The following is a 15,331-nucleotide window of genomic DNA, read 5'->3' as shown; positions in this document are numbered from 1 at the left end:
TCACTTTAACTTATTTTTGTTATGTTATCCAAAAGAAAGATACTTTTTTTAAAAAAAAATTATTGTTTTGTTTTGGGGAATGGCCTACTTCTGAAGTAATCTTATTTATAAATTTTCCTAGAGATAGATTTTTTAAAAATTTATTTTCTCCTTTTATGTCCCTATTTGGATGAAAAAATTTAAGGTAATTATGTGAGGTTTTTATTGTTTGGACATATGATTTATTGACATAGGGAGCTCCTAAAATAGGAAATTTCCTCTATCACTGCAGATCAGTTCTGTTTCTTTTGGTCTTAGATAGTTACCTGGGTACTAAGAAGTTAAGCCATGTGAGTAAGGCATTATGTGTGAGAGGAAGAACTTGAAGTAAACTCTGAAGCTATATCTTTTATCTTTCTAATAATAACCAGTTATATGAATTCATACAGAATCACACAGAATCTCAAAATTAGTAAGGATAGCATGTGACTAGAACACTGGATTTGAAGATAAAGGACATGCATTTGCAGCTCTTCTCTTCAATTTCCTGCCTGTGAGATTTTTGGACAAATAATGTTATTCCTCTGGAATGCAATTTCTTTATCTGAAAACAAAATGGATGTCTTCTAAGGCTCCTTCCAGCTCTAAATTTATGATCCTCTGACATTAGAGGCCATTTATTACAAGATGGGCATGAATAAGCATCTTCTCTATAAATAATCTTCTAGTTTTTGTCTGAAGACCTCTAGTAATGAGCAAGAACCTACCTACCAAGAAGCCCCATTCTACTTTTAGATAGGATTGCTTAGAAGTTTTTCCTTACATAAAGCCTAAATTTATTTCTACGAAACCTCTGAAATTAGAGGGCCTCCCCTAGACACTTTCTTATGTGATGCATGACAAGTCATTTAACTTCATTTGGAGTCAGTTTCCTCATCTGTAAAATGAGGGAGTTGACCTGGATGGTCCCCGAGATCCCATCTAGTTTTAGATCTCTGGCATCAAGTAAAATAAGTCTAACTCTTTTTCAATATACAAATATTTGAAAACAGAGATATTATCGCATCTTTTCTTTTTCCAAGTGTCCTCTAGGACAAATATTCCTTGTTCCTTTAATTCTTACATGAAATAATCTCAAAGCTCTTTACTATCTTAATTTTCCTCAATGTCTTTTCTAAAATGTAATGCCCATAACTGAAGAAAATTCTCTCCAGATGTAACCTAACCAGTGCAGAGTAAACTGGGAGTTTTACCTCATTAGTCCTGGAGACTCTACCTTTTTTTTTTTAAAGATGGAGCCTAATATCACAATAGCTTTGGGGCCACTAAATCACACTATTGACTCATATTGGGCTGGCAGTTCTCTACAACTGCTAGATATTTTTTCCCTATGATATCTATTGTCTAACTATATCTCTCCTAATCTGTATTTATAATATTAAAAAAAAACTATCCAGAAAAATTTACATTTGTAAATAAATGATATTATAAATTGATATTTGTAAATATCATCTTATTAGATGCAGCCCAACATTTTATATTATCAGTTATTAGCACTGTTAAAGATTCAGGATCTGAAGTGGTCACATATATTTTAATTCACAATATTACAAGTTATAATTATGTAAAACATGGTAATTTGTTTTAGCCCAATGGAAAAGTGCAGAAATAGATATATTGCATTCTCTGTTTCTGTTTTTCTGAATCTGTCTCACTCATTATGCCACCCATGAGTCTAGATTCTTCTCCCCTTCCCCATATGCAAACAAGACATACTCATAAACATTTTAAAGTAGCATTGTGAGAACAAAATGTTCTTATGCATCATGCCTTTAAATTCTGGGTTTCTACCTTCCTTGATTTGGTTACTATTTTTGTCTCTTCCTGTTCATTGTTACATTGTTTTCTTCTTCCTTCTAAAATTTTGAATATGGATTTTCTGTGAGTTCTGTGAGAACTGTGAGAAGCAAACAGAACAAGATCCCTCATTTTTTTTTTCTTTCAAAAATAATAGCAAAGGTATTTATAACCATTGAGGGGAAGGGAGATATCATGTTCTGAAAATGAAAAGTGTTTTTGTTCCATATTGCTTGAAAACTTCTAGCAAGAGGGATCTCTTTCCTCCCAAGCTTCCCATTTTCTTACCTTGATTTGCACTTTTAGGATCATTTGAAAAAAATCCAAAAGGCAATTGAGCTCTGGAGGACAAAAATTCAAGTGATGGAAAGAAATACTTTTAAGGTAATTCTATAAGTGAACTTTTTGCTATCATTTGCTAATAGATGACAGTTCAGAAAAGATATTTTCCATCTTTATTTTATTATTATTTTTGCTTGTTTTTGCTGAGGCAATTAGGGTTAAGTGACTTGCCCAGGGTCACACAGCTAGGAAATGTTAAGTGTCTGAGTTCACATTTGAACTCAGGTCCTTTTGTCTTCAGATGACTGCGCCATCTAGCTGCCCCTATTTTGCATCTTTAGAGAAAACAACCAATATAAAATAATGGTCTTTCAAGTACTTGATTAATAGTAAATGTAATAGCAAGAAATAAATAATACTTGAAAATGTATTTTCTGTAAAAAAAATTATTGAAATATACAGTCCAAACCTGCAGGGGAATCCTATTATAATTATAAAGTTAATATAAGCAGAGCATAGAACTGTTAATTTGAAAATTATGATTTTCACAGCTATCTCTTAACTTGGTCTTAAGGTAAAGAGAATAGATTACTGCTCCTTCCTCTCCCCATATCTCCCTTCCCTGAATTAGATCCTTGATTATTTTAAGGAATTAGGCAAAAGAAAAAGAAGGAATTCAGAAGGAGGAAGATAGAAGGGTGAGACTGAAAGGCAGAATGAGCTCTCTAGAACAATTTGCACCTCTTGAAGCAGTTTCTGCTGCTCAACAGTGAGGACTAAAATTATTTTCATTTGTTCCACTATGATTACTTAATCTTTAAAATCTAATACAGTTTGTTTTCTTACCAAATTATTGCTGAAAACTGCAATTTGACAACTTAAAGAAACTATCATTTAATATAGGACTTATGTCCACCCAACATATATACATGCAATACTAAATGAAGTGGAGGAAAGTTTCCAGTGGTTTGGGTAAATTCTTAACACATAACGAGAGGTGTGGATGGGTTTTGGTGTGAATATCTACAATGGCAAAAGATCATAGAATGTCAAGAGTTGGAAGGAATTCCAGCAATCATCTAATCCAACTCATCCTCTATTAGGTAATCTATACTACAGCATACTGAACAAATCATCATCTGATCTCTGTTTTAACATCTTGAATAAAGATAAGCCCACTATCCTGTGCAGGTAAGTCTGGTCTGGAGTCAGGAAGATATGACTAGATGATTACTCAAATTGATGAGATCATGTATCCATTGAAATATAATTCTAGAAGGAACTAAAAGGAATAAGATGTGGGGAAGAAAAAAGAATTCTTTAAAATGTAGGAAAAATTTTCCCTACATTTTTGGCAACAGCTTCCTTTTCCAGAAGCAGGTATTTTAGATGTGTAGAAAAAAAAAAAGAAAATGGATAGCAGAAATGGAGATAATAAGATAATAATTATCTTGAAACTTGCTTATTTGGCAGAAAAAATGTGCAGTATATTTCTGAGGTGTGAAGAGTGAAAAAGCATATAATAGTAAAAAGTACAAAAACCCAGGAATTAACACAACTTGTTAATAGTGTACTTGTTCTATTCTCTGGTTCTACTTGAATATCAGATACAAAGACAAAGGTTTCAAGCTAAAGTCGTATATTAGAGCTAAATAATCCTGGAGAATGAAAACAGTGCAAAGTTTTTCCAGCAAAATTTCTATCACAGTTTTTTATGATCTCTTCTTTTGCTTTCTTCTCAGACTCCTTTGCCTTACTATATACATTCTCATTTAAATACTCATTCACTTGATTACTACCTCCTATGTTGCTTCATGCCTATAATACTCATAGATCTCTCATATGGTAAATTTTCATATGTGTTATTTCATTTATTAGACTATATATTGTCCTTGAGAAGAAGGAATATTTTATATCTTTTATTCTTTCATTCATAGTAGCAAACATACTGGCTCATATACCATAAAACTACCTGAGATAATAAGCCAATAATGATAGCAATCTCCTGGAAGAGACTTTAGTTTGTATTAGTACAAACTACACCGTGGTATTTGGGGATTTTGTCATATTTAGTTTTGTCTAGGCCCAGTTGGAAATTTTCTTATCTTCACTTAATTATGTAATTAATGTACCTAATGACTCATTCCAGGTTTCTATTAGTATAACATTTTTGCATGTAGATCTAGGTTAGAGAATGGTCTATTCTTTATTTATTAGCCTGATTATTTTCACAGCAATATTTTCTAGCAATAAGAATTTTTTAAAGAGGTAACCCTGTTATACAATGATTTAACAATTTTTAAATGTTAATTTAACTTCAAAGTCAAAGATTATTATTATTCAATGGGTAGCAAAATCATAAACTGAAGAACATATACATTTTATCTCTGAGATAGTCTTTGATATATCTTCTGATGTATGTTATCTTTTTTTTCTGGATTGATTGCTCTAGATCTCTTTTAGTCCCTTATGGGCTTATGTTGAATAGTTACGCAACTCATTTTATGTCTTCAGGTCTCAAACTACTCATCATCAAAATGAAGAAAATAGACTAGACAATAGACCAAGATGTCAATTCCTATTTTACATCTCTGTGTTAAAAGTTATGTATACTAATTTAAAAATATCAAAATATTACAAACATAGTAACATAAATAATTATCATTTTGTTATCAACATACTTCTTTATTTCTTGGTTCAGATGCTTTTCCTTGTTATTATTCATATTAAAATTGTATCAATTGTTATAAATATAAAACAATTCCTCACTGAACCTATAAAAATGCTTAATATTGAGTTAGTCAATGGACAGAATTATTAATGGGGAGAAGAAAAAGATATTCCCTTTGGAGTATCAATCAGTATATTAAAATATTCATATAGTCCTAAGCCCTTTCCAGATATACATTAAATTATATTTTTAAAAACCATAAAGGATATAGAAAAACAGGAATAAGCAAAGATTGAATATAAACATTTGCATTAAAGTGATTAAGTTAGCAATGATATTAGCAGATAAGAAAAATTAAGAATAAGAAAAATTACAACGTTTACCTTTAGGAAACAAGTTTAAAGTACACTGAAACTCAGAAAGATGACTAGGTTTTTTTAGCTTGTAACATTTTATATACAAAAGCTTGATATCTATTATTTTATCTTTTTCAAGTATGCCAAGTATACCAATTAATATGCTAGTTTCTGTGAAATTATTGATAAGAATAAAGCAAAATATCCGGCTTTCCAAGTATAACCTACCCAATTATATCAAAAGATATTTTTAGTCTCAGCTATATTTAATGATGATTAATGTGCTACAGAATATTTTTATTCTCCTGCTAGTTAAGTTATCATTCAGAAAGTTGCAATAACATTTCTAAAAATGATAATGATAGGATTAGTGATACACATTCTCAAGAGTCTTCTTGTGTTTTGTAGAATTTATTACGTTAATGCAAGAATGCTTTTTGAAATGTATCCTGCAGGGGGGAAAAAACCTTAATGACACATTTCTAAATGAAAAAGCATGCTATTTGCTTTAATATGGCTACTGACCAAAGATATACTGATCATAAATGCCAAAAATGTATTTAACATCATGGAAATAAAAAATAATACATTCTAAGAAACACAAAACATTTTCTTATAATGTTTGCAAGCTACTCATGAATTTCCATACAATTTCTAAGTTTGTTTTTTTCTAAGAAACATCATAAAATGAACTGGTCAAACTCAAATCAATGTTCATGAAACTTTTTTACTTCAAAGTCTTTTAAAAGAGAAATGTTAAAAATCAGCAATCAATTCTCTACTTCAGAAGAACTAAACAATGTTTAAAAATATTAACTGGAATGAATGTATACAATGAATCCATCAGAACTATGATTTATAATAATTTGAAAGAAAAAAAAGAGAGAAGAGGATGAAACACTATTTACAATGGCATTAAAAGAAAAAATTGTATTTTTCTACCTCTGTTTTAGAAGCAGTTGTTTTCTAACAATAATATGAGTTAGAAATGACTTTCTCAAGGATAATGTAACCCAGCTGGCACATACTTAAATCAAAAGTATATATGAAGTGCTCTGTTTTTTTCATTAAATAATGAGTTGAATCTATTAAATGAAGATCAGATACTTCTTTTGAAATGTCAGGATTGATATGTCACCAGACAGAAATAAAGGAAAATTAAAAGACCAATAAGGAATAAAAAAAAAAAAACCCCACAGAGATGAATTAGACAAACTTACCCAAAGTATAAATGAGACATGCCACTCAACTAGAAGTATTTCGGTTTTTTTTGACAATTGAATCATTATTGTATATATCCTTTAAAAAACAACATTAAAATGAGTGGAATTTTGAGATATTATTTCACTTAAATATCAGAACTGGAAATTATTCAGAATTTGGAAATTATAGCTTAAGGAAGTCCTCCCTCTCCTACCCTTCTCTCCCCTTACTCTGGGTGTTTTTTTTCTTTATTTGTTTTGTTTTTAATAAAAATACCCAAACACTAATTAATTTAATTTTTTGAGATTTTAAGTGTTTACACATTTTTTACAAGCTTGGGTCCTCACAAGCAAATTAAACTATATGCACCTCATTGTAAGCAAACTTTATTTTTGTCATTGATAAAAAGAAAAAATAAGGGATGATAATTTACTTTACATAAGAATAATTCATTTTATGAAAGCATTTACAATAGTGACCTCCCCATGTGCACGAAAAATAAGATTTACTGAAATTTGATCTATGTAAGACTATAGTACTGCACAAAGCAAGACAACATTATATTTTGTATATAATTCACCTTGTTTTGCTATACTTTTGCTGTACAAGATCATTAAAACAGAAAAAAAGTATTGGTTTAACTGGCTGTATTGGGTTCATATAATGTGTCTTGATATCTTGAAATTAGAAAGGCTGTTAGGAGCTGAGAGTAAAGAACAATAGGCATGCAAGGAGAGTTTGCTCATAGAAAAATGCAGTGGGTTCTGGGAACTGTTTTGTAAGGAATCACTAAGGTCTCTTTAACTTTCATATTCTAGGATCCCAGTTAGTAATTGAGCACTCTCTAGTCTATTTTCAGAATGTGAAGTTGGTGATGAGTTTCATTGAGAAATTCAACTGTGTAAACACTTTCTAATGCTTAAAATAAAGTGTCACCACTGTAAAAATTTGAAAGGGATCAGAGTTAGTTGTTCAAGGCATCAAAGGAATTGTGATTTCTAGAAGTCACTGTCCACAACTCTTTGAAGCAAGGAAACCAGAAATGTTCAAGATCTATTGTTATCTGTCTTTCACTCCAGATATGCCATCAAAGTTAATAAATTTGGGCAAAATAATAATTCTACTCTTTCCTATTCTATCAATATTTATCATTGTTAGATAAACTTCTTTAAAGCTAGTTTTTAAAATAATGGAATGTTTATCATTCAAATTTAAGAATGTACATGTTGAAAATCAGCAAATCCAATGAACCTGGGATTAATTTATCATTGCATTGATTATCTAGTCTTAAAAAGTGATGGATAAAATTTAGTAATGCATATTAAACTTAAAGGTGTGTCTTTTTTTTCAGGAAAGCCTGAAAGTTAAAACACTGACCACCACATAACTGCTTTTAAGACAACCTAGTCCACTTTTCTATTGGAGAAAGTTAAGTATTAAGTAGTTCTGGTTTCAAAGCTTGTAAAATTGAAAAAAAAATAGATAATCTTTAAAAGCAGCTATTCAGTCAAAAGACAAAGAAGAAACTAAAACTGAAAATATCCCCAAATTTAAAAGGTCTATGTCCTTTAGAAAGGACAAAACCCAACATGGCTTTTGAATTCAAGATAAGTTCATATTATGAGAATGTGAATTTGTCTTTGTTGGATGATTAAGTGCTAGAATAGAAAGAATGTAGTCATTCAAAATATTATTTACAGATAATATGGAAAAAGAATAGAGTTCAGAAAATACAATGTCAAGTTGAAAGAAAAAAACGGCTTTTTCAGATTTTTGAAAAATATTATAACAGAGGGAAACAACTAAAATAAATAACTGAGCTAGCATGGATTTACACAGTGAATAGATGACTAAAAGAAATGGCTGTGTGAGATTTATTTCTACAGAGAGACACAGGAGTATAATACTAGTGTTTTAACATTGTAATTTATATTTTATTATGTAATTTATATGATTAGTTCACTTAGATTATTTGTTCTTTCTTATTTTAAAAAGCCTATATTTAATTTTCATAGGAAGTAAGAGATGTAAGGCAGGGAGATGAATCTTTTAATCAGTGAAATAATATTACAAGGTATTATTGAGGCATCTAGGGAATATGCCTTCATGTGTAGTAGTATAGACATGCCCACTGGTACTTTGCTAAATAGAAAAAACAGGAAACTCAAGATTACTGGTTGACTGAAACAAAGGAGAAATGATTTTTATGGTTTATAAAAGAAATCTCACAAACCAGTATGCGAGCTCTACCTCTCTGCATATCCCTTTCTTTCTATATCTCTGTATCTATTTGTCTTTTCAGTGTGTGTCTCATCAGGACTCACTAATTAGGTGTTAACACTTATGTGCTAGACTGGATCAGTCAACAAATGTTGTGTCTATTGTATACTAGGCATTGTGGAGGTAGGTAATAGAGTTGATAGACTGTTGGATCTAGAATTAGGAAGACATCCTCATGAATTCAAATCCAGCATCAAACATTTAATAATTATATGATCCTGGGCAAGCCACTTAACTCTATTTGCCTCAGTTTCCTCATCTGTAAAATGTGCTGGAGAAGGAAATGACAAATCATTCCAGTATCTTTGCTAAGAAAACTAGCAATGAGATCATAAAGTCAGACATGATTGAAAAACAACTGATCAAGTAATAACACTGTGGATAAAAACACAAACTTGAAAAATACTTTACCCTAAAAGAAGTTTTATTTAAATGAGGGAAGCAACATGTACATAGAAAAATTTATAAGAAAGGCATACAAAATGAATACAAGGTAGCTTAAGGAGGGAGATCATTGGCAGTGAAAGGGATTGGGAAAGGCTTCATGTTGAAAATAGTGTTTGAGCTGAACCTTGAAGGAAGCCAAGGGTTCTAAGAAGTGGACATGAAGAGGGAGAGTTAATGCAATAATATAGAGATGGAAGATAGAATGTTTACTGTGAGAAATAGCAAATAGGCTGATCTGTAGAGCATGTGACAGGGAATAATTTATAAGACTGGAAAGAAAGAAACAAGCCAGATTATGAAGAGCTATATGTGCCAAAGAGAGATGTTTATATTTCATCCTAGAATAGAGAGTAATTGAAGTTTATTGAGTAAAGGTGATACAAAAAGTGTCCTATGCTTTAGGAAAGTCACTTTGGAGGTTATGTGGAAAATGGATTGGAGAGTAATGATTCAACTATACAATTATGAAGCAATAGTCCAGATGGGTGATGATGATACCTTGAATTAGGATAAAAGCTTTATAAGTGAAGAGAAAATAACATACAAGAGATAATATGTCTACAAAATGGTAAAATTTGGCAATATGGAGTGAATGAGAGTAAGGAATCCAAGATAACATTAAGTATATGAATCTGAGTGACAGAGATAATTTTGTCCTTGACAGAAAAATGGGCACTTAGAAGAGCAGTGGGGTTTGGGAGGTTGAAGAAAAAAGAAAACATTATGCCTTCTCTTTTGTACATATTGCTTTGCCTATGAGAAAATCAATTTAAAACTTCCAATAAGCAGTTTGTGATGTGGGACTAAAGTTCAGCAGAGAGACAAAGCCTGGCTATTTAAATCTAGGAATCATCTAGAAGATGATAATTGAAATCAAGCTAATGAAGTCACCAAATAATAGAGAAAAGGAAAAAACAAAAGCATACAACAGTGCCTTGGGATATACACAAAGGAGACTAAAAAGTGATCATACAATTAAGATAAGCACTAGAAAAGAATGATGTTGCAAAAACTCAGAAAGGAGAGAGAATTCAGGAAGTGAGAGTCTTCAAATAGTGTAAAATGTTCAGAAAAGTAAGGAAAGGTAAAGAAAAAGAAAATATTATTACATTTAGTATTTAAGAGACCATTGGGTTAGGTGTTTGTGTGTGTTTGTGCCCACTTATAGTCCCTACTGCTGGGAAGCCTGAGGTTCATGGGTTGCTTATATTCCAGAGTTCTGAGCTGCCACAGGAGTAGACACAATGTTCACATTGTGTTGGAAACTACTGAGTGAGACCAGGTGGAGTTTTCTCAAAAAGTCTAGGACAGAATAGGCCAGACCTTAGGCCTAAGTCACATGATCCCTATTCAGAGATCTGAAGATTACAAAAGTCAGGAAATCAATCTCTAGGCCTAGAGGTCTCTAAAGGTCAGACTCTAGGTTAGCTTCAAGAAGTGATAGGAAGTGATGTGACCCATAGGAAGCAGACATCATTGCTACCATTGGTTGTTGGAATCTTTACAAAGTGTTAAGCCATTAGAGTTGATAGAGACAATAATTATCTAATTTAGCATGGTTCAGTATGATTGATTTGATCTTAGAAGGAGATATTTTGGGTCAGAACTTGAAACAAGGTACTAAGTACAACTGATAGAAACGATGCTTGTGTTCACACCTTTAGAGAGCTCATAGAAGCAAGAAATATTTAAGTACTCATTGGAGTTCACATGTTTGGGACATTTCAGAGAGCATGCTGGGAGATATCCCACAATCCCATTCTCAGAGAAGTAGCATAAATACAGCCACTCAAGAGAGTTACTTGGGAACATTCCCAGGGGTCGGAGAGGAGCACTCTTGGAGGAAGCCCACAAGCCCTATCTCCGAGGCAAGAGAGATTTCATTGCATCTTCTACCTTGGTGCTGGCTGGAGTCGGAAGGACAAACCTTTGGATTTGGAGACATTCGGAGGGAGCTCTTGGAACCAAGCAGAGAGATAGGCCTGAGCTAACCGAGCTATATTGAAGGACACAATAAAAGATCTGAACTCTTTTATCACCTGGCTGTGTTCTGGAAAAAGAACACCAACATTTGGTCAATAATAGTTTGGGTCTTTGCTATTTACCCAGCTTTAGTACTTCCTGCTTGCCAAGTCAGACACAGGATGAAGCTGAGATGCTTCCTGGGTGTGCTTGGGCCTCTCCTTGCAGGGACTAAATAAATTCTTTCTCTTTGTACCTGAAGATATCGCTGATTAGTTAATTTGGGGAAGGGGGTCTAGTATCCATCCCTCACAAATTTATGGGGCTTTGGTCTAGGATCTTGACTTTCCAGAGAGATGGCTGGGATTCTGAGTCAAGGCAGGTGCCAGGTTGGTTTTTTTCTGACCTTCCTTGGGATCAGACTCTTAGCCTCCCTCTCTGTGAAGTATGGGCCTAAAAGAGACACTTAGATATAAACAGATGCACAAGTCTGTGAAGAAGAAGAAGTCCAAGGGGAAGTTAACAGCCAGGTAATTTATGAGCGCATAATCTAGGGGTAGAAGGGGAAGGGGCAGTGGTGCTGCTTTCCCGAGGGCACTGTCTGTGCCCTTGGACTATCCTCAGGCAGCAGTAAGCCCTGGAATAACCAGGGTTTGGTGATCCAGTGTAAGGGGTAATTCAGAAGGAGGTCCTGATAAAGGACACAGAATAGGGTATCCTGATTGGCCAGGAAGGTAGGTGATTCCTTCCAGGCTTAATGGTCCAAGTTGAGAGGTTGGCTCTGTGTATTAAAGGAGGTCAAGCCATAAGATTGAATGTTCTCCCCATTTGGTGATCCAGCATCAAAGTCGCCCTAGTAGGGGAGGCTGGGATCATCAAAGTGAGGGAGCAGTCCAATTCAAATCTTCAGAGCCAAAAAAAAAAAAAAAAAAAAAAAGCATTTCATGAGATAGATCTGTTGTGTGTGGGGATAAGATGGTACTCTTCCATGTAATTTTTGTCTGTGTCTGTGTCTTTGTGCAGAATGTCTATATCATGTCTGTTCTGTAAATTAGAATTTGTTAAAAAGAGGAAAAGGTCTAACAACTTTCCTGTAGATTCCAATTCTGGCCAAAGTTAGAACTGCAGGAAAATTTTTGAGAGTAATGATTGGGGAATTTGGCAATTGGTCATACAAGATTCCAAAGTGCTTACCATAAAGCAAATGCTCTATGGGTATTAACTTCTTTATTGGATTTAATTGCCTCATATTTAGTAACTTTACATGGATTATTAAATGTGACCAAGATACAATGCCAATGTTGAGATAAATGAATTGTGTGTGTGTGTGTGTGTGTGTGTGTGTGTGTGTGTAGTAATTTGGAAGCAAATTCAACTAAATTAAGGCCTCTTGGAGGAGGATAGTGCATAGAGTAAAGACAGTCTTTCTTTTTCTTCCCTTTTCCCCCATTCCCTGACTGCAGCAGGGATGTGAGGGAGAGAAAGAAACTATGCTCAATCATTTCAATGAAATTGGTTATTTGAGATATGATAGTAATCCTAATGCACTGATTTTGGGAAAAAAATTTTATTATGAGACAATCACTATTAAATGCTATGTGCTAGAATTGTGAATTGTTTTCTTTAAGCACAAGATCTTAGAAATTTGGTCCAAAGTTTTTAAATTGTGAATCTTAAAGTTTAAGGAAAAAAGGTTGATTTTCAAAAGCAATTAATAGTTTGAATAGAACATCTAGTCAAAATGTCATGGTTGAAATATTGAAACCTAAAATTAAAAGTTATTGGTTTAGGAGTATGTTAGAGAAAGGGAGAGAATATGTTGGAAAAAGAGAGAGAGTATGTTAGAATTGGGAGGAGAAAGAAATGGACTGTATTACAGAGGGAAAGATGGCGTGTTGGAAATAGGGAGAGACAGAGAGAGAGAAAAGTACTCCCACCATTCTTTCCAACCCCACTTCTCATAGTTAACTCTTTTTAGGTCCCCCAGGATCCAGCCTGCCAGCTGTGAACTTTCTAAGATGAATTTCTTACTGTTATCAATGTAAGGTCATAGTACCTACTTAGGAATGTGATCCTTGAGAGCTAGATTCATCTGAAGCTTTGATTAATGAGAATTGCTATTGGAGATAAAATCTCTTGGGACTGCAGCTGATATTTATTTGAAGTTTTAAATTCAGGTATGAGTGTTTGATAAATCATCAAGCCAGTGATCCACCATCTGAAAAGTATATGCTACTCGGAAGCTACTCGGAAGAAATTGTTACATTGAAAGTTAGTATCTGGGCAAGAGTTGAGAATGGCCTTGGCCTCTGTGGAAGTAGGATCCTTTTGACTCATGTTCTTTTGAATAAGAACCCACCTGATTATTCCTGAGTCTGGCTTAAGGTGGAATTGCTAAAAACTGGGACAATTACCTGAAGTAAAACTGAATTAAGGATGCTTTATACTGTATGTGCTTTTAGCAAAACTTGAAGGATCAGTTTTGATGCTATTTAAATCATGTCCCTGCTTTTTCCTCTTATAGTAAATTTCTGTAATCAAAGCAAGTAGTCAGTGGAAGATATGAGATACCATACAAGTATATAGATGATATTCTAATTTGCAGGCCAGCTCTGGAGGATTCTCTAGTTTTGCTATAAAATATTTTGCTTCCTGGGATTAGTTTCTTTGTCTGAAGGCCCACTTTGCCTAAATATTTGGGGCCACCTTCCACCTTCCCTTTTGCTCATTGAGAGAGGAAACAGACAATCTTAGCACATCCTGGTCAGACCAAGGTTTTTAGGACCCTGAACATTAAACGAATCTCCTGCCTTTTACATTATACATTGATGGAAGGTAGGACTAGGTCCTAAGGGTCTCTGGAACCCTATCCTAGATCCTTTGCTTATTTCTCAAAGCTCTGTAGTGACTTCACGTAAGTTTTTCGTGTTTTGCATGATCATAGGAACCATATGGAAAGAAAGGGGATTTTTGACAGCTAAACAATTCCCCATGAAGTATGCAGGGAAAACTGTTAGACTCCTAGTGATAACTCACTGGAATTGATAGAAACAACATACTTAAATTTACACCTTTGAGAGTTCACACATTAGTTCACAAGTTTGGGAGATTCACAAAGTTACACCTCCCATAATCCCACTCTCGGAGGAGGAGTCAACCTTTGAGTTTACACCTCTAAAAGAGCATAAAAAGAGCTGAGTTAGTGAAGTGAGTTCAGTTCGGGATATTGACAAGCTAGAGACTGCAGAACAAAGGATTTGGAGGAGTAGAACTAAGACTCAGAGGGAGTTGGAGGCTACAAAGGACAAGCTGCAAGAGCTCTTGGAACCAAGCAGAGAAATAGGCCTCTAAGAAACCTAACAGGGCTATTTTGGAAGAGACAATAAAAGACTGTACTTAAATCCCTGGATGAAGTTGAGATGATTATTACTTGGAATTGAGACGGAAGTCTGCCTCCAGAAACCTTCCCAAGAAACCTGCACCCAGAGAACCATCATATTTTAGAAAAGAAGAGAACACTACAGAAAACAATTACTGGTAGCTGTCCATGAACCAAGAGAGGTTTCTTTTGTTCCTAAAGGAAGAGGAATTCACTTCAGGTAAAGGGAAACCAAACTTACAGATCAGCTACCTATGCTACTGCCTGTTTGCCTCTGACCATGGCACCTTTAATTTCCCAACTCCTGACTCCTACATTCTCTCATATAGCTCTCAGGCAAGTAAATTCTGAAAGGACTGTTAAAAAAAAGCCTGCACATGTGTCTCCTTGCAGAGGCTTCAAACTGCTTTTGATTTTGTTGACAGCTATAGTAATTGGGTAAAGGTCTTCTAGGTTTTTGCTGGGGGCATACTCACTGAAGGGCACAAGGTTCTACCCATTGCTCCTGCTCCTTTGAGGAAATAAAGCAAGAATTTGGGGAAAACATTCTTTAGTATTTATCTTAGTTAGATGATTTAGTTAGATCATTTGTGATAGCCTCATCTTCCCTCCCCTCCAGCCTTCCTCTGGGTGGGGTTCCTGGTTACTATCTCTAGTAACCTCCATATTAACTCTAATTTTGTTTATTCTTTTTATTTTGCTCATATTTAGTCTTTGTATTTTTAATATACTTGTGAAAAGTGCTTCTTCCACACTCCAAGTCATGAAATTCCAACAACTTGGTTAAGCTGAAATTACCTGATACCTGATTCTGACATTCAGCACCAGACGCTGCTGCCACTGCCTACAATTTACTTGTCTCCCCTCTCAGTCTGGACCCCCCTGGGTAGGGCCAGCTATATGCCCCTTGTCAGT

The 15,331-nt window shown here is 34.1% G+C and overlaps 1 protein-coding gene across 4 annotated transcripts in view; it reads right to left on the bottom strand.

The window, feature by feature from the left end:
* Nucleotides 1-15,331, bottom strand: part of BICD1 (BICD cargo adaptor 1) — a 249,590-nt gene that overhangs the window by 48,137 nt on the left and 186,122 nt on the right. Inside the window, exon 9 of one of the 4 annotated variants that reach the window (XM_031938142.1) lies at nt 6,929-6,937. The exons of the other annotated variants lie outside the window; for them this stretch is intronic. Within the exon in view, the coding sequence (XP_031794002.1) occupies nt 6,929-6,937 (9 nt within the window). The remainder of the gene's footprint in view (nt 1-6,928; nt 6,938-15,331) is intronic. 4 annotated transcript variants of the gene reach the window in all.

The sequence above is a fragment of the Sarcophilus harrisii genome, chromosome 5 (genome assembly GCF_902635505.1).
Source record: "Sarcophilus harrisii chromosome 5, mSarHar1.11, whole genome shotgun sequence".
NCBI classification, from domain to species: Eukaryota; Metazoa; Chordata; class Mammalia; order Dasyuromorphia; family Dasyuridae; genus Sarcophilus; species Sarcophilus harrisii.
This window is presented reverse-complemented; position numbering and strand designations above follow the sequence as displayed.